Raw genomic sequence first — 19,996 nt, forward strand, 5'->3', positions numbered from 1 at the left:
TCGCGATATTGCCACAACGGAGCGTGAGGGTGAAATTAGCATAGAATATGCCACCGCTAGGAGGATTCGTTGTGCAACAGAGCCTAAAGGGGATTGCACACCGGACGCAAAGCGCAGTGCCAAGTCTTTAAAATTCTAAAACATTATTTTCTATGAGTATTCACACACTGGCGGCGCCATTCGGAGTCTGTTCGCGGCGGCCAGCTACAGCTCAGGACCTTGTTCAAAATCCTGCTGCGCCACAGAGCACCATTTAGATATTACATTATATTTAATTTACATTATGTTATGTTTGTTTCAAATTGTAATTAATGTATACTGACTTCACCCTGTGCTGCAATATACATTTAGTTTTACATTCATTTACAGAAATCGGCTGCGTGGATTAAAATTGCTGATGTTATTGGATTTTCAGGTGAGATTCTCAATTCATTCAGTTAAAGGTGTACTGTGTAATTTTTAGCGGCATGTAGTGGTTAGGTTGCGAATTGCAACCAACAGAAGTTACGATGGCCGATAGGAAAAGATATCGGCGTCTGAGACAGCAGAGAATAGCCAGTTAAGCAATGAGATACAGTGCTTAGCATAAGTGAACACACCCATGCTAAAGTTGACTAAAAAGAGGAATAAAAAATCATCTTTTGGAAATTGATCTTAATGCCTTAATTAAAAACTTTTGGAAAAATCCAACCTTTAAGGACACCAATTGTCTCTGTGAATGAATAATGTATCGTAAATAAATAAATGTTCTTCCTTAAAATACAGGGTGCATAAGTCAATACACCCCTGTGTTAAAGTTGCAGTAGGGAGTTTTGAGAAAATGTTGACTTAGCCTGAAAATTTGAACAAGCACAACTTACAGGTCCAACCCCCTTGCTCTCTGCTGCGCTACAGCCCTCCCTCCACAGCTCCTCCCCCACAGCGGAGCCTGCCGTGAACGCGCAGGCTAGTAAGCAGGACCACCGATGACGGCGGGTTATAAACAGTTATGGAACATTCACTAATAGGGACGAAACATCAACAATATGCTTTACATTGACTATGGCCTGCCCATACTTTGACTACAAACTTGGTCCTCAAATCATTATGTATTTTGCAATACATGTAACTTTATAACGTTGCACTTTTCTATAAGTTATAAATAGCTAGTAAGATAACGTTAAAGGATTAGTTCACTTTAAAAAAAACTTTTGCTGATAATTTACTCACCCCCATGTCATCCAAGATGTCCATGTCTTTCTTTCTTCAGTCGAAAATAAATTAAGGTTTTTGATGAAAACATTCCAGGCTTTTTCTCCATATAATGGACTTCAATAGGACACAAACGTTTCAAGGACCAAATGACAGTTTCAGTGCAGCTTCAAAGGGCTTTAAACGATACCAGACGATGAATAAGGGTCTTATCTAGCGAAACGATTGGCAATTTCAAAAATAAATACAAAACTTTAAGTTTTATAAGCACAAATGCTCGCCCTGTTCTGTGATGCACGTTCGTAATCCTGTTGGAACTCGTTCATCAAAATGAACAAATCTTTTTTCGAGTCATTTCGTTCATTGAATGAACGAAATGACTCAGAAAAAGACTCGTTCAAAATGAACAAATCTTTTTTCGAGTCATTTCGTTTGTTGAATGAACGAAATGACTCGAAAAAAGATTCGTTCATTTGGATGAACGAGTTCGAACAGGAGAGTCAAGAACACGGTACGCGCTCGCGCTGTGCAAGAGAGGGGTGATCAGCGCGTACACGAGCGTGATTGACACTGCTCAGACATTGCTCCTGGCTCTGATTGGTTGTTTCTGACCGGGAGCGGTGTATTTCTGCAAATGGCAATAGGACCACAGGGAGGAGCTAGAGGAGCTTGATTTTTTCCACAGATTATCTGTCTCATATTCTACTGTCAGGACATAATGACAGTTTTAACAAATATTTGTTTACAAAAGTTACCTACTGCAGCTTTAACTTCCCATAGAGTCAGCAGATTTTTATTTTTAAAGGCCAGTTGTTTCATGGATCCAGGATAATATGCATCCTGATAAAGTTCCCTTGGCCTTTGGAATTAAAATCACTGGCCATTAAAAATAAAAATCTTCCTGCCTCTGTGGGAATTTAACATAGGGGTGTCCTGATTTACGCAACCTGTATCTTAAGGAAGAACATTTATTTATTTACGATATATTATTCATTCACAAAGAAAATTGGTGTCCTTAAAGGTTGGATTTTTCCTCATTTTTTTAATTAAGGCATTAAGATCAATTTCCAAAAGATGTTTTTTACTCCTCTTTTTAGTCAACTTTGGCATGGGTGTGTTCACTTATGCTAAGCACTGTACAAAGATAAATTAAGAAATTAGGTTTACTTAATTATTCAGTAAAACGATATGTTATTGCAAATATTATTGTTACTTGTTCATCACTGTGTCAGTGTTTTATTCGCTGACTTAAGCTATAGCTTTTTTGCATGAAGAACAACATGCGTTTTTCCATTTAGGGCCACTGTAGAAACATCTCACCGCATTTCAATGTAAGGGGACCAGCGGTGTATGTAGATAGAAATGGCTTGTTCTAAGGTAATAAAATCATAACGGTTCATTAAGTCTTTATACACCAATGAAAACATAGTTATGTATATGATATTGCATTTATGTCAACAGGTCCTCCTAAATATTAAACAATGTACCATTAACGTACGACCTGAGTTAAAGTGTTCAGACTGCAGACTCAGCAACGATTGTATTTAATTGTACAGTACAATCATAACATAGTACAGACATTATCTTAATTTCATAATGTCTTTAAAGTTAAACATAACAATGTTGCTGGCCATAAACTGAGAAAGTGCGCATCCAGTGTGCGATACCTTGAGTTGTCCTCGACACGACCCGACACATTGCTTCCCGACACATTGCTCCTCACATTGCAACCCCCTTAAAGCTGCAGTAGGGAGTTTTGAGAAATTGTTGACTTAGCCTGAAAATTTTAAGAAGCACAACTTACAGGTCCAACCCCCTTGCTCTCTGTTGCGCTACAGCCCTCCCTCCACAGCTCCTCCCCCACAGCGGAGCCTGCCGTGATCGCGCAGGCTAGTAAGCAGGACCACCGATGACGACGGATTATAAACAGTTATGGAACATTCACTAATAGGGACGAAACATCAACAATATGCTTTACATTGACTATGGCCTGCCCATACTTTGACTACAAACTTGGTCCTCAAATCATTATGTATTTTGCAATACATGTTACTTTATAAGGTTGCACTCTTTCTATAAGTTATAAATAGCTAGTAAGATAACGTTAAAGGCAGGGTCCGAAATTAACACCCGCCAAGCGCCAAATGCGGGTAGATTTTCCGTTTGGCGAGTAAATCTCAAAAGGCTATCCGCCACACTGGCGGGTGAATGTTCCAGATATCCCAAGTCTCCCGCATATTGATAGCGGCTCCCTGATGCCCGCAAATTAGTTAAAATCTCCCGGAATCTAGAGCGAGCGAGAAAGAGCGCGCACATACTAAGCTTCAAACCGTGTAGCGCGCGCACCGAAGAGAGGGAGAGAGCAAGAGACCTTGCGTGTGTGTGCATGTGTGCCTCATGAAGCATGTGTGAACCTTTACAACCTAAAATAAACCAACAGTAAATATATTTTTTTTAACTTAAATAATTAACAAATAAAGATGACAAAAAGAAAACACTGAATCAGTTTGAAGCTTTGAAAAAACTGCTTTTTTTTCATCAGACTACGTTTTTTTTTTTCCGTCAAATAAAAACAGCAGGCCTACCTCGATCCACAGCTTGTCTAGTTTTTACTTTAAAAAAAAGTAACATGTCTACATGATGTAGAATGAGTCTGGGTCTCCGATGGCACAGATGTCCTGGGAATACAGAGATAACTTGAGTGGCCAACTTCGGGAAGCGCGTTTCATTTGCTTGTGGATGTTTGCTTCGCCAGTGATATTGCATTGTACTTGCACTAGGCCTACTGCTTTATTTTAATACCGCATAGCATATTTAACAAGTAACTTCGTCGCTCTTTCTGTCGAAATGGTCCCACAGTAGCTACTTCTTTTCACTCGCTTCATTGTGCTTGCTCAGTGAAATATGTCTTTAGGCGCGTGTGGGTTGCGCGTGTCGACGCGCCCCGTGATTTAACAAATATAGGCTATATACTGTTTTTTTTAACCATGCAGCAAACAAACAAACAAAAAAGCTAAATATATATATATATATATATATATATATATATTTTTTTTTTTACTTTTAAACTGTTTAACTGATAGTATTAATAGGTAAAATGTTTTACTTTCGGTGAAGTATCTGATAGTTTTACAAAACCTTCAAATGTACTGTCATGAGACTAGTTCCATGCTCACATCTTCCATGTCTTACTATCTGTTGCTCTGTTTTGACTTCTATGTACTCTTATCCATTCAACATAATACCTTATCTCAATTAAATGTACTGAAATTAATGTATATATGACACAAAAAATCTGTTTATTATTTTGGCTGTTAAAAAATATGCTTGACTGGTGGATTTTTTCATCTACCAGTCCCCGTGGCAGGTGAGCCAAAAAGTTAATTTCGGACCCTGGTTAAAGGATTAGTTCACTTTAAAAAAAACTTTTGCTGATAATTTACTCACCCCCATGTCATCCAAGATGTCCATGTCTTTCTTTCTTCAGTAGAAAAGAAATTAAGGTTTTTGATGAAAACATTCCAGGATTTTTCTCCATATAATGGACTTCAATAGGACACAAACGGTTCAAGGACCAAATGACAGTTTCAGTGCAGCTTCAAAGGGCTTTAAACGACACCAGACGATGAATAAGGGTCTTATCTAGCGAAACGATCGTTCATTTCAAAAATAAATAAAAAACTTTTTGAGTTTTATAAGCACAAATGCTCGCCTTGCTCTGTTCTGTGATGCACTTCGTGACTCTCCTGTTTGAACTCGTTTATCAAAATGAACAAATCTTTTTTCGAGTCATTTCGTTCGTTGAATGAACGAAATGACTCGAAAAAAGATTCGTTCATTTGGATGAATGAGTTCGAACAGGAGAGTCACAAACGACAGTACGAGCTCGCGCTGTGCAAGAGAGGGGAGATCCGCGCGTACACGAGCGTGATTGACACTGCTAAGACATTCCTCCTGGCTCTGATTGGTTGTTTCTGACCGGGAGCGGTGTATTTCTGCAAATGGCAATAGGACCACAGGGAGGAGGCAGAGGAGCTTGATTTTTGCACAGATTATCTGTCTCATATTCTACTGTCAGGACATAATGACAGTTTTAACAAATTTTTGTTTACAAAAGTTACCTACTGCAGCTTTAAGCGTCTGATAAATGTCTTATCTTGTAGAATACGCGCTCAGCACTGCAGCACTATACATGGAGAACATTTTAAATGATTTCAAACGCTATATAGATTTTTTACAAGATAAAAGCTTGTGTTCTGCAAATGAACTGTGTCTTTTTGTGTCATCATCTCAAAGAGGCATAAAATCACTTTCACAGACCTTTACCTGGACTGTTCTAGGCTGGTGAAATGACATTTTCAAGAAACTGCTGGAGGCATCTTTTTTGTCAGTACTTGACCCATTAATACTAACACTTACTAATCTATATCTATTTAGTAAAAAAAGAAAATCCTTGCTATGTACACTGTGCTAGACTAATAGTGGCTAGCTACAGCAATTGCATATTGTTGCACTATTGTTGGTTTGATTGCTCTCCTCATTTGTAAGTCGCTATGGATAAAAGCGTCTGCTAAATTATTAAATGTTAAAAAGTTTCAAAGATCCTTGTGCTGCTATATCCAAAAATATATGTATGGTGGTATATGATAATATACTAGTATAATGTAAATGACTCATGTGAATAAGGTGGTTTAATGCATCATTTTATTAGATCAACCGAATGCTGTATGTGAAAAAATAGATTACGGGAACTTCCAGAGCTCTCTAGCATTATAGCTAAATGTAGGAAACATAGTTTTCCTGACAAAGTGGAAAGTGAAAACAACAAAGGAAAAGAAACATTCACATAATCACAATTTCACACGGAAAATATGTGGTGATGTTACAAATGAAACCGCGGTTAAACAACTTGTAAAAAAACTTGAATGTCTCAATTAATGACATTGTGTCAGAACATAATATGAAGATACGTTTGGTAACTTTTTATTCTAGATTTAAAACAAGATTATGCTTTGAAAAGTGTTATACAAAACGTACAATATTTGATTTGGGGGAAAAAGTTTGAAAACTAGAAAACTACATATGTTGTGTTTTCACCTATGGACAGCGACAGACCATTCTTGCCTGTACTTCCATTCACTCTGTTGGTGAGTTGACCTGAACTGTTGACCGTTGTCATTGTGTGAGGAACTGTTTGGAGTATGGTAATCCCTATTTCTTAAAAACATTGCAGCAAACATATTTGTCAACATTCTTTTGTTTCATCAATACTCTTTTTTTTTTTTTTTTTTACTTTATATTTACTAGGAATTGAACTTCTTATTTCTTGAATAAATAAGAAAAGTAAAATCATATAGATATATGAGGCAATCTGTCCCCTAAAATTAAAAGTATTATCACAATAAACAGTCTAAAGTTTTTTGTTTTTGTTTTTCAACTGATTATTAGTGTATTTGCTTCATAACAGTGCGGAGATTTACTGAATGCTGCCCCTTTAAGAAACATAACAACGCGTGCGCACTAAGCATGCGCAGAAGAGGATGCGCGAGAGCCCTTTGTTTTATTTCGTCTCTTTTTTGTTGTTGTTGTTTCCTTTAATGTTGTGTAATAGTCAATTACATTATGATCTCCTGTAAGTGTGTGTTGTTATGTAAATGTTCTTGTTGAAACTTTCACCAGTTGAAGCTGAAAGTGACGATGTTAAAGATCGTGAATGAAGGACAAGAGTGGGATATTTTCTTCGGATGTCGTATATTTCCAGTCTGCCGGTCAGAGATGTTATATTTATAATGTAAGGAATTATATTTGTGTTGCCTAAATGTACATTGCTCGTAGTGTAACGTACAGAGAATTAAATCTAGCCATTCATTTCGATCGGCCTTTATTCAGTAGGCTATGTTGTGTATGATTTTTGTTAGCTTTGTAAGATTTCTATTCAAGTCATATATTATATGAAAATTTTAACATGTGACTTATATCACCCTTATTAAATCTTGATTCCGATAAAAATGAACAACCGCATTTTTAAATGCTAATATAGGTATAGGCTAACAATATCAAAATGTTCTATATTTTCAAAATCAAAGTAATATGGTCATTTCATTTAAGAAGTGTAATTATTAAAGTATTTCAATATAATCTCAGTAACCCAATATAAACTCAAACTCAGTAATTTGGTAGATCTGGGATCATCTGAACTTCAAAGTTGCACACATTCTCTCCGTGTGGAAAGAATTTCACATACAGATCTCAATTAGCATCTGCACCATCACTCTGGAGAAAAGCCATTCAACTGTGATTAGTGTGGTTAAAAGTTTATTTTTATTTTTTATCATCAAATCTAAAATGTCTCCTGAAAACATAATGCTAATCGACATAGGCTCTATCACTGTATTGAATACGTGATCTAGTGTTGTCAAAAGTACCGACTGTAATTTAAAAAATGTGACTCGTTTCCACTGAGCGGTACGGTACGGTACAGTTCGGTACGGTACGCAATTATTTGCGTTTCCACTGTCAAAAGTTGTGAATGGTACCAAAAAGCCGAACCGTACCGTACCACTTTTTGGGTACCCTTCCGTTGGGGTACCTAGCACAGTGGTACGGTACTAAAGGGTGGAGCTAGACTCACTGCAAAACGCTGATTGGTTGACAGAGTTCGTCACTTGCGCGAGGGGAATGGCAACATAAGAAGCGCCATTTTTTTAATATACAGTTGGAATATAATACTACGGTTATTCTTTCACGAAATGTAGTTTTAAGAGTTTTTGAGGCGAGAATGTAGTTGTTTAAAGCTCAAATCTGCGGTTTATTTATAATGATTTATGATAATTTAATCCATTCTAGGCGATCACCGGGCGCTCGGCGCTCATGTTCCCCACCTGGAACAGCCTTTCCTCGGCTAGTCGTTCTGACGTTTGCCGCTGACTCTGTAGCAGCTAGTGGTAATTCGTCTTGTGTATATCTAACGGGTGATCTTTGGTCTCGTGAATCGATAATTCGTTCCCTGGTCAATCGTTTTGGCTGCGGGCTAAGTGAAGTTTCATATATTTAGGCTATAACTTTTCCGTTGTAAAGTTAACGTTAGACTAGCGCTGAATTTGTATATTTGACTGAATTGTTTGCTTTATTTCTTATTGTATAGCTTCTTGTAACGTTACCTTTTACTTATACTTTTATAATGGCTATTATTGATAGAACTGAAATTTAACAAAAAGAAATAGGGTTGAGTTTTGTCATTTTTTATTACAAGATTATCACTGTAATGTTGTTTATTGCAACATTTGTACAAATGCACATATTGCCTGGAATATGTTTAATATTTTTTTTAATTTAAACGAAAAGATGCAGGGTTGTGTTTTATATTTCGTTTTGTTATAAATAGGCTAACGTTAAACATGTATATAATCATGTCTATACATTGCCTGAACCACATTTGTGTGCCTATAATGTTTAAAATTTATTTAAATGAAAACGAAAAGAGGCAGAGTGGTGTTTTATAACATATTTCGTTTTATTGTTGCCTAAAATGTACATGCAGAGCGAGCTGAGTGACGCTTTCAAGAACACGCTGTTCCATGTGGTGAATTACCGGACTCGCGTCCTCGGGAGTCCCTCTGCTGAGAACTTTACATACTTGGTATTGAGAAATGCCTAATGTCGGCGCTTGTCTTCTTGTGACAAACATGACGAGAAGCAAGGACAAGATCTGCTGTATGCCATCCACTGGTGTTTACTTTGTCGCTTTCTTCTTCGCGCGAAAATCAAGTTGATCGCTTCTTTCCGGCAAACACCACGCCTATCAAGTACGGTACTGTTGGCGGTGGAAACGCTAGCTGGATCATGGTTTACTGACCCGACCCGACCCGAACCGTACTGTACCGTACCGTACTGCTCAGTGGAAACGAGCCATTTGAGCGCTGTTGAGCGGAATCATAAACACTTGTGATTGGCCATTGTACTCACGCACTCATCAAATATGTCTGTGATTGGCTACAATGATCAGCGATTCAAAAACATGTTGTAAATATACATCAGTGACGCTCTTCAGCGAGCGCTTACACAGATACACACAGGAGTGTTTGAAAGCAGGCATCTATCAGCGGAGCGGTCCGTTGGTGCTGATAGACCCCTGCTTATGCTTTCAAATGCTCCTGATTTCAAAAAACTTTCAAACGCTCCCGTGCATTGATAATTGTAGCCAATCACAGACATATCCGATGAGCTCGTAAAAACAATGGCCAATCACAGGTGTTTATGATTCCGCTCAACTACGCTCAAAGCATCACATTTTTTAAATTTCAATACCGACTTGCTACCGAAGCCGGTACTTTGGACAACCCTATCTCATTCTATATAAAAAAATCGATTCATATTTGAATCGCGATTCTATCTTCTACCGATCTGCATTGATTTTATCAGGATAATCAACCAAAACTCGATTTTCCAAAGTGTTACACTTCTTTAATTTTGCAGTACTACTTAAATATTGTCTTCACCTTCCTAATATTGTGTTGGCCCCCCTTTTGCTGCCCGTCGAGATATGTACTCCACTAGACCCATGAAGGTGTACTGTGGTATCTGGCACCAAGATGTTAGCAGCAGATCCTTTAAGTCCTGTAAGTTGCGAGGTGGGCCTTCATGGATCGGACTTGTTTGTTCAGCACATCCCAAGGATGCTCGATTGGATTGAGATCTGGGGAATTTGAAGGACAAGTCAACACCTCAAACTCGTTGTTGTGCTCCTCAAACCATTCCTGAACCATTTTTGCTTTGTGGCAGGGCGAATTATCCTGCTGAAAGAGGCCACAGCCATCAAGGAATACCGTTTCCATGAAAGGGTGTTACATAATTTGTAACCTTCAAAATGCTCTATATTTGAACTAAACATATTTGAAGCACCATATGTGTTTCCTGTTAAAATAATCCAGTATCAATTCAGTAACTTGTCTGTGATTTTCTCAGATCTGTTCCTGTGGGCATCAGTATCACAAAGTGATCACAGTTCACACAACAATTCGCCAATAAATACTGGGAATATTCCCATCATCCTACAAGAGAAGGACAAACTCCAGGAGTAGCAGCTGAAATCTGTGTGACTGTTAAAGATGGAGTTTATTAAAGAGGAGATTGAAGACATGAGTGATCCAGAACCATCCAGAATAAAACATGAAGATATTCAGGAACAAACAGGTTGGTGTCCATTCTTGATTCTTCATTGTTGACTGCTTTGATGGCTGTGAAGTAATAAGCAGTAAAATTATGATAAATTATAGAGAAATTAATCTGAATGATCATAACCAGTGGTGGACAAAGTACACAAATCAATACTTGACTAAAAGTACAGATGCTTTAAAATATTACTCTAGTAAAAGTATAAAAAAAGCTCACTCAAAAGATGAAAATTCTGTCATTAATTACTCACCCTCATGTTGTTCCAAACCCGTAAAACTTTCAATCATTTTGGGAACACAAATGAAGATCTTTTTGACAAATCTGAGCAATTTCTGTCACTCAATTGACAGCTACGCAACTACCACTTTGACACTTCAAATATATCGATCAATATACATGTATTGATCTGCAAGTAAGAAAATTAACATTTTACTTTATTACCAAACTTATCACACACTATCAAAACATTAGATATATGAAAATATAAATTTAGTTTATTGATAGGCTACTTCATGTGTGCAAACAAATGGGTGGAGGGAGAATATAGCATAGTATTTAAAAATAAAGAAAATATAGCTGCAAGCAGCGATGCTGGGCTGGAAGCGCAATGCAGAGCCAGAAGAACAAAAACAGCAACTTCCGCTGAGAGGATGTGTTCACACACGTGTTCACACTTCTCATGTCCCTTCAGGACATGCCAATGATAATGCCTATTGGATTTTGTCCTGATATGTCAAATCCTTTAAAATATACTGCAATTTATGACAACATTCAAAATGGCGACCTGAAAGTTCCTCCGATCCTGTCAAAATTGGTATCCCTGGATTTGCAGTTATATGGCAATGTTCCCAAATTTAGCATGGACCCTCAGATCATGGTTCCGATCAAGCGTGCCAATTTTTGATTTGGTTGATCAAAATTTGTCTGAGATACTGCCTCTGAACCAATTTTGGGTCAAGCTCGTTAAATTGGTGACATCATAACGTTTGAACAAAGATTAATAAATATATTTCCAGTCATTTCTGTGTGTCTAAGTGCAAAGTCCTGATCAGATTTTGGACAAAATTTTACACATTTTGAAGAAGTAGTAGTGAATAAACGATGTACTGTACTTTAAAAAATGCCTCTGCAGTAATTGGCAGAATCTTAAGTTGTGGAATGTGATCGGTATTAAGAGCGGATTCAGGTGGAGTAAAAATTATATGTTTCTAGAACAAAATGTTCTAAATGGGTCCTAGAGACTCAATAATCACTAATAAATACCATCTCTACATTTGTGCTAAATTTCATAATTTTCTCATATTAAGTAATAGGGCTGCCATAGACTCATATGTGGGAAGAAAAAATAATAGCATTGAAAACTAACAGATACAATAGAGACTGCAGCCCCTTCGGGTTGACAAAGAATATAAAAACAGACGTCACATAGGGCTAAATGCACCAGATTTTAAGAACAATATGCAAACATACTAGTAATTTTCTAATATTCTAATTTGGGGAAGATGCATGGGCATTCATTTCTGTTGTTTTAATGTTATGTTTAGGGATGTTTTTTAACTAAACCCTACCCCGTTGAGACGGTGATGTGGACATTTCTGCATTCAAGCATTACAGTGGGCTTCCTTAAACAGCTCACCCCTTTTACTGCAGATTTTGTTCACAAATAACTGACAGTCATGATCTAAATATGATTTTCATTTATAATAATCAATCCTACAATTTGGCATTTGTAACTTAAGCCTGGTTCACACGGCAGGATAATTAGGCCGATTTTAGCCCCGATTTACCCCTTCCGTCAATCTTAAGGATGCTCCGATTATCGTAAAATAATATCGTGCTCTCGTCTGCTTGGAAGGACGTCGGGACCGCTCCGATCTCAAATCGGGGATATCCAACATGTTGGATTATTTTGGCCCGATTTCTCCTCGTGTGTGGTGTCCCCCGGGGACCAACGAGCACGCAGCCTGTGGACTGTGGCGTGTAGCCAATCAGAAAGCGAGGTGACGAGGCGCAGAGGAAAAAAAGCACCGGGAAACAAAATCAAAACAGCTGGCGGCATGGCACACCAGAAAGTCTGGTGGACGTTGGAGATGGATTCGGTTAAAAAAAAACTACAAACTATCGCCACTGCATCCTCTTTGTCCGCCATGATTGTTTACTCTGAAGTCACGTTTGATCTCGAGGGATTTTCCGTCTGACCTGGGAATGCTCGGGAGTCAAATTGGTTCGTGTGTGATGTGTTGATTTTGCCGTGTGGCTGCGCACCACACACTGTACGACCAAAACTGTTAGACCCGTGATTTTTTATCGCCGTGTGTGGGGTCTCTCAGGTTTGGAAAATCGGCCGACAATTTTCAAAATTGGCCCGTGTGAACCAGGCTTTACTTTTCGGACCATCGGTCACGCTTGTACTCAAGTTCTGAGGATCTCTCGGTTCTTGGCTAATTTTGTCAGACTTGTGAATTCAGTTAACTAGAGACTCGCTCTAAATGCGATCGGTTCAGTCTAATATGCAAATGAATAGTTCGGTGTGATTTGCGAACTGATTTAACAGACTAATTGAAAAGAATCAGCTTGTTCAAGAATTAGACAACGCTGTCGCGTCTTGGAGCATGTGAAGATTTCTTCAGCTAATAGTAACAAGGAACGAGATGTTTTTTTAGGAATTGTAGTAAAAAGTATGATATTATGCTTTAGAATGTAGGAAAGTAAAAGTTTCGTAAAATAAAAATACTCCAGTAAAGTAGAAATGTACTTAAGTACTGGAACAAAGTTAAAAATACTTGATGTCCACCACTGATCATAACCCAGTTTTAATTGTATTAACAAGTAAATCACAAAGCTGACCTTTGCACATCAAAGATACTTTATACAAACAGCTGTCTTCTTTTCTGCTAAGTGTTTTTAATTTCAACATTTAACCTCATTGAGCTGAATCTAACTGCTTAATATGTTTTTTTTAGACCAGATAAAAGTGGAGCAAAGACCGAAACTAAAAGACATAAAGAAACACTGCGACTTCAAAATTCAAGGAACAAAAGCCAATAAGCTGCACTCCTGCTCACAGTGTGGAAAGAGTTTCCAAATTAAATCAAAGCTTAACAGACACATTAGAATTCACACTGGAGAGAAACCGTATACATGCACACAGTGTGGAAAGAGTTTTTCTCAAGCATCAGATCTCAGTGTTCATCTGCTTCGACACTCTGGAGAAAAAACATTTAGCTGTGATCAGTGTGGTAAATATTTTATTTCATCATCAAATCTAAAACAACACCTGATAGTTCATTCAGATGAAAGACCTCACAGGTGTTCTCTCTGTGGAAAGAGTTTTACAAGACTGGACAGTTTTAAACAGCACCAGAAAACACATGATGAAGTGAGAGATCATGTGTGTTGTGACTGTGGGAAGAGCTTTACTAGAGCTGGCCATTTGAAACAGCACCAAAGAATTCATATTGGAGAAAGACCGTACCACTGTACTGAGTGTGGAAAGAGTTTCACAAATAAAGGATACCTTAACAAACACACAAGAATTCACACTGGAGAGAAACCATTTACATGCACTCAGTGTGGAAAGAGTTTTTCTCGAGCATCAACTCTCAGTAATCATCTGCTCATTCACTCTGGAGAAAAACCATTTAACTGTGATCAATGTGGTAAAGATTTTATTTCATCATCAAGTCTAAAACTACACCTGAAAGTTCATTCAGATGAGAAGCCTCATGTGTGTTCTCTCTGTGAAAAGAGTTTTGCACGGCTGGATCATTTGAAAGTTCACCAGAAAACTCATGATGAAGTGAGAGATCATGTGTGTTGTGACTGTGGGAAGAGCTTTACTAGAGCTGCCAATCTGAAACAGCACCAAAGAATTCATACTGGTGAAAGACCTTACAAGTGCTCATATTGTGACATGAGTTTCACTCATTCTAGAAATGTAAAGCCACACGAGCTACTTCATACTGGAAGCCGTACTACTGTACTCGGTGTGCGAAAAGTTTCGAACATTTATCAAGTCTTCTCACTCATATGAAAAAATGTTGCACATGAGTAACTATTGTTTTCATGTCAAATACTTCACAAGTAAACTGTGTGAGATAAAACATTTAGAAAACTAAAAAGACTTGAGATTTGAAGCTTCACCAGTCAAGAACTCTTACAGTGTAGATAAAATCATTGTAGTTTATTTCTGTCAGGAATTATTGTTTGCTAAATGTCTTTATTGAATTGGATATATCCATCTAATTGAATTGTTTAATAAGTTTACTAAATAGTATTCTGATAGAATATGCAACAAATAAAACAGAAACAACATCTATTTTTGATTGATTTAATGAACACAGACAATGAGTTATATAGTTTTAATCACATTAATGAGTTTAAACATTCTATATTAATACTGTGATAAATATGTTTGGGATTTACAGAATTATTGTCAACCAAAAGATCAGGTCTTGTATCATATAAATAGGTTGGAGTTATTTTTATCTTTCATTATTGACTGCTGAAGGACCATGAAGTACCAATGCTTCAGTTCACCAGATTAAACAAACTGATCATTTGTATTTTTTTTTTACAAATGGTGTTAAATATCCCAGTACTGCAGTAAGTTGAAATATAAATTACAGGACATCAGGATTTCATAACTGGAGAATAAGTAAAATCAAGTCAGGTCACCCTCATTTATTTAGCTTTTAACAATATAGATTGTTTCAAAACAGCTTTACAGTGAAAATAGGAAATTAAAGTAACAGAGATTGTTTTGGCTTTACAGAAGCTCTAGAATGAAGTTATTGTCCAGCTAAAGTTTGTATTGATTGATTCACTTCCGTTGCAAATATCATTAGTTATTAACCTAGGGGTCACTAACACGACACCGTTCTAACAGAAAACCCTTAACGCGCTCTGGCCACTCATCTGCACAACAACAGTACCTGGTGGCTCGAGAACGCAAACCTTGAAATAGGTTCCAAGGTGCAAGCCTTGACATTTTTTGTAAAAAAAAAAGTTATCTGCGCAAACTTCAAAATAGAAAACCTGTGAAAACGCTGACAAAAACCGAGTTGATTGTTTTTGGGGGAAGTAGCCCCTCTGTTTCTCTGGGAAGTAACAAGATCGATCTTGGATATTGTCATGTATTTACTAGCGAAACAAATATGATGATGGATAGTCTTGGATTGATGACTTTATGCTGCATGCTTTCGGTGAAACTAGGTTTCAAGAGTGACATTCTGGTTTTGAATTCTCGCTTTATGAATAATTCTGCTGAGGTTTTTCCCGTGGTAGATTGGGGGGTGCTTCAGTAACAAAAAAGAAAATTGTGGATACTGTGCTGTAAAGACAAATTGTCATTGTTTCCCTTTTAAAATTTTGCACCAACCGCTCTGCAGCGCCATTAGAAGCTGGATGATATGCCGGACTCCGAATGTGTTTTACACCATTGTTTTTCAAAAATGTTTGAAATTCTCTTGCCACAAACTGCGGCCCATTATCAGAGATCAATTCATCACCTAATGCCCCAAGTCCAAATTAACCCATAAGACCTCAATGGTCTTTCCTGCAGTGGTAGTAGACATCAGTGCTATTTACGGGCAGAATGAAAAACGATCTGTTACTACTAGGGATGGGAATTGATAAGATTTTATCAATATCAATGCCACTAACGATTCTGCTTATCGATCCGATTCTTTAACGATTCTCTTATCGATTCCTGATAGCACTGTGTGGGAAAAAGTAGTCTTTTTCGGGGGGGAAAACAAGTCGTTTTAATGCTTACACTTGACTAAGCAAACTGTACTTTTTATGTAATTTCTGTAATAAATGGAACCTTATTGTAAAGTGTTACCGATTAGTTATACACCGATTAAACGTCCCGTGAGTTCAGTGTTGGAAAGATCAGTTGTTTTAACCATTCATTAAAACGAATCGGTTCAAATGAGTCATTAGTTCGCGAATTGGACGTGTCATTATCGGACGTGTGCGCGTTGTGTGATTATCCCGCCAGTTGGGACATCCCACAAGATGTGTGTCATCACAGAAAACATTTCATCACTGGATCGTTTTTTTTTTCGTTTATTTGAAGTGTGATTATGTCAGCTGAATGTGCGGAAGACTTTTCAGAGAAGATAAGGCAACGTATTTTAGCACAATTCACACCCAGCGGCAATTCAGGAAAAACAAATCTCCGAATGCTCCACATAAAACTTTAGTCTCCCTACCTTACCATCGTGTCGTTTATTTTGATTAATATGTGCGAGGGAGAGAGGAAGACAGCGCTTAGTTTTGAGACGGTGAAGCCTACTTTCGCCTTGCTCCGGAGAGAGAGAGAGTGCGTGCGCGCAACCGGGGCTCTCTCTCTCTCTCTCTCTGCTCGATCAGTTTAACATGCGCCCTGTCACAAGCGCAGCGGTTCATCTACATTACCAGAGAGAGACAATTTTACTCACTGATCAAATAAGACTTTGCAGGACAAAGATTATCTTTGGACGCGGTGCTATGGTGCTTGATAAAGGACAAAAGGGACAGTTGTGAGTTCACGGTCAGTACATACTATGGCTGACTCAGAGCAGGAGCATCGATAAGAGGACTCGTTAACGTCGAGGGCATACAATATCGATGGATCGTAAAATTTAGAACCGGTTCTCGAGTGGAACCGGTTTTCGATTCCCATCCCTAGTTACTACCCAAAAAACAAAGTTCAAGTGTATTCTTTGCCTGGGTCAATTAGGCCAACTCCAAATATGCACAGGCTGTAACAGGCTGATTCCTATCTGTCAGGCATGTTTTACAGGCCTGTACCGTCTGGCAATTGATGTGAAATTACTGTTCCTACCCCATATGGGGATGCATCACAAGCTAAGATCACAGGCAATTTAGGATCATAATGGGTCAGCACCTGCGCCAAAGACAGCCTTGATTCGGTGCGTTCAAACTGTCCATTTCCAATCAGCATCTTTGTGAAGCAACTCAGTGAGTGGTTTAATTTCCGAAGTCTCTGGAAGTTGCAATCCATGCTTTTATTATGACTAGGCTAGATTATTGCAACTCCATGTGCGGTTTATCTAAGTCTTAAATTTCTCGTTTACAAGTGGTTCAAATTTAGCTGTACGATTTCTGAAAGGATGTAAAAAAAAACCTTCAGAAAGATTTACATTGGTCACCAGTTAATTGTAGAATTGAGTTTAAAATCCTATTACTTGTCTATAAATCTTTACATAATCAAACACAGAGCTGTCTGTCTAATTTAAGTTCTTAAGTTCAAAACTTACTACATACTGTATTCCAAGAACTTGCTTAAAGTGTCAGTGTGATAGAGCTTTTTCTGTGTCTGGTCCCAATTTATGGAAAAGTCTTCCAAACTACATAACTTAATCTGAATACAAATCTTGTCTTAAAACATATCTCTTTTCATTTGCTTTTAATACATTGTAATGTCTTTTGTTCAACTCTGTTTAATTTTATCTGCTATCTTATGGACTTTTATTTAGTATTGTACAGCCCTTTGGTCAGCTTTGTTGCTGTCATTAAATGTGCGTAAGAAATAAACTGAACTGAGCTACGTCTGATATCTTATTGGAGTGTTAGTTGAGTATTAATAGACTGGTAGGGTTAGAATAAATTGACATGTATTTGCAAAGTGACTTATATAGTCTGTAGAATGTCTGTTTGGGGGGCATCAAAATAAAGTGTTACCAGTAATTATTTGACATGTCTGTTTTTAGTATCAACTTAATGAAAGGTTAAACGTGCTAATAGCCTTTATATAGTTCTGTTGTGTTTGTTTTATGTTTGTTCTTAATAGAAATTCCTTTATTTCATTCACTGGAATTCATCCGCAACTTGTAACAATCAAAAACAACATTCGGAAGGAATACTAGACTATACAAAAAAAAAAAAAAAAGCATTAAATTTGTGCCCTCTGATGAACATTAGAGGGCCACCCTCAGGCTGAATAATGCAAGGATGTTAGACCTCTGCCAAAAGTGTGTCTGCATGTATTAAGCTATTAAAATTTAAGATTACCAGTGTTGGGGGTAACTTATTACAAGTAACTTGAGTTACATAATCAGATTACTTTTTCAAGTAACTAGTAAAGTAACGCATTACTTTTTCAATTTACAACAAAATATCTGAGTTACTTTTTCAAATAAGTAACGCTAGTTACTTTTTCACATTTATTGACTGACAGCTCTCCTGTCCCCATGTTGAGAGAAATAAAGTGAGGTGTTGTGTGCATTTGCATTGAACATGCATTTACTCATCTCACTTGCACAAAACATTCAGTATTCCTCAAAATGAATAAAAACAGTCAAATGCAATCTCAGAATTTTGTGCAAAAGTTTTATAATTAACTATGTTAAATTACACAAATATACTTTATGTATTTAATCTCACTTTATTAACCAATGTCTTTGCTGCTGACCTACAATGATCTAATTCAACCATACTAATAAGCAAAAATGACTTTAGATTAGGTTTAGAAATAAGAGTGTTGAACTTCCTTCTCCTGTATCCTATTGTTATTTAATCAAGAACAGCAGCAGCTGAAATGTTTGTTTGAGCGGCGCCCTCTACTGTACAGTAGTAAATATGCATTTCCTTCAGCCTTAGGCTTATTCATTTAACTTTTGATGTGAAAGGGCCTTAACAATTGGCAAAAATAGATTGTTTCAGCTGTTATTAAAAAACAAACAAACAAGCCCATGCAGGTGAGAAAAAGTAACGCAAAAGTAATGTAACGCATTACGTTCCATAAAAAGTAACTAAGTAACGTACTTAGTTACTTTTTTGGGGAGTAACGCAATATTGTAATGCATTACTTTTAAAAGTAACTTTCCCCAACACTGAAGATTACAAATGTTTATCATAAACTAGCGCCAAGACCCAGAATCTACCTATGCTTATGGTCAGACATTAAAGAGGGCCCCCCTCAATTAAAACTTTCACCAAATTTCTTAAAGGAAGTGGTGTAATGCCCCTTATTACAAGATGTAAAATAAATCTCTGATGTTCCCAGTGTATGTTAAGTTTTAGCTCAAAATAACCCACAGATCATTTTTTATAGCATGTTAAAATTGTCCCTTTTTGAGGGTGAGCAAAACTGCGTAGTTTTGAGTGTGTCCCTTTAAATGCTAATGAGCTCCTGCTCCCTTACAAGAACAGGGTGGAGCTACAACAGCTTGTGTGTGTTAGCAGCTTGCAGACACACACTAAAATGTCAAAAACTGTTCTGCCTTTTATGTTCAAACTGGAGTCGGCAAATGATGGAGAGATTCAAGAAGAAGATCGCTCGTGTGGGAACTGTTGTAAGAATGCCATGCTATTGCATTTGTGTTACAGACTGTATTGTAATAAATGTGAAAAGGTGGATGCATCAGCTTGAGCAGACCAGGGGTGTAGGAATGAGTTTAACATTGGACACATATTGGAAACCTGACAGATCCGTTAATGGTTTGAACAGAATTATGTCATAAATTAACTACACTGCAAAACATTCACCAACTTTATTCTACTAAAAAGATACATTTGTAAAGATAAGGGAAAACACATTTTGAATGGCAGTAATTAACTGATAGCCTAAATATAAAATCAATTCTTTAATTGCAGGCCTAATCATGCAGTTTTGTAGATT

The 19,996-nt window shown here is 37.4% G+C and overlaps 1 protein-coding gene and 1 pseudogene across 7 annotated transcripts in view; both read left to right on the forward strand.

The window, feature by feature from the left end:
* LOC143716526 (uncharacterized) overlaps nucleotides 1-19,996 on the forward strand; it is an 89,893-nt pseudogene that overhangs the window by 21,701 nt on the left and 48,196 nt on the right. The gene's annotated exons all lie outside the window — the stretch shown is intronic.
* Nucleotides 5,819-17,923, forward strand: LOC143715412 (uncharacterized). Of its 6 annotated transcripts, none has more exons than XR_013195745.1 (4): nucleotides 5,819-6,982; nucleotides 10,156-10,383; nucleotides 13,329-15,175; nucleotides 15,374-17,923. XR_013195745.1 is itself a non-coding variant. In XM_077207186.1 (4 exons), the coding sequence occupies exons 3-4, from the start codon at nucleotides 10,299-10,301 to the stop codon at nucleotides 14,396-14,398; spliced, it is 1,155 nt and encodes a 384-aa protein (XP_077063301.1). In that variant the 5' UTR covers nucleotides 5,819-6,959; nucleotides 9,973-10,031; nucleotides 10,156-10,298; the 3' UTR covers nucleotides 14,399-17,923. The 6 variants fall into 6 exon arrangements, 4 of the variants coding, with proteins under 4 accessions (XP_077063301.1, XP_077063299.1, XP_077063300.1 ...); XR_013195744.1 differs by having other exon boundaries at nucleotides 5,819-6,959; XM_077207186.1 differs by adding an exon at nucleotides 9,973-10,031 and having other exon boundaries at nucleotides 5,819-6,959; nucleotides 13,329-17,923.

This window comes from Siphateles boraxobius, unplaced genomic scaffold (genome assembly GCF_051911475.1).
Source record: "Siphateles boraxobius isolate OS27281-9 unplaced genomic scaffold, OSU_SipBor_1 6, whole genome shotgun sequence".
NCBI classification, from domain to species: Eukaryota; Metazoa; Chordata; class Actinopteri; order Cypriniformes; family Leuciscidae; genus Siphateles; species Siphateles boraxobius.

Bases quoted from the DNA above. Each gene is read 5' to 3' on its own strand.
- LOC143715412 (XM_077207184.1), top strand. From the start codon at position 10,299: ATGGAGTTTATTAAAGAGGAGATTGAAGACATGAGTGATCCAGAACCA. The intron at 10,384-13,328 runs GTTGGTGTCCAT...TGTTTTTTTTAG, and splicing joins AGATATTCAGGAACAAACAG to ACCAGATAAAAGTGGAGCAA.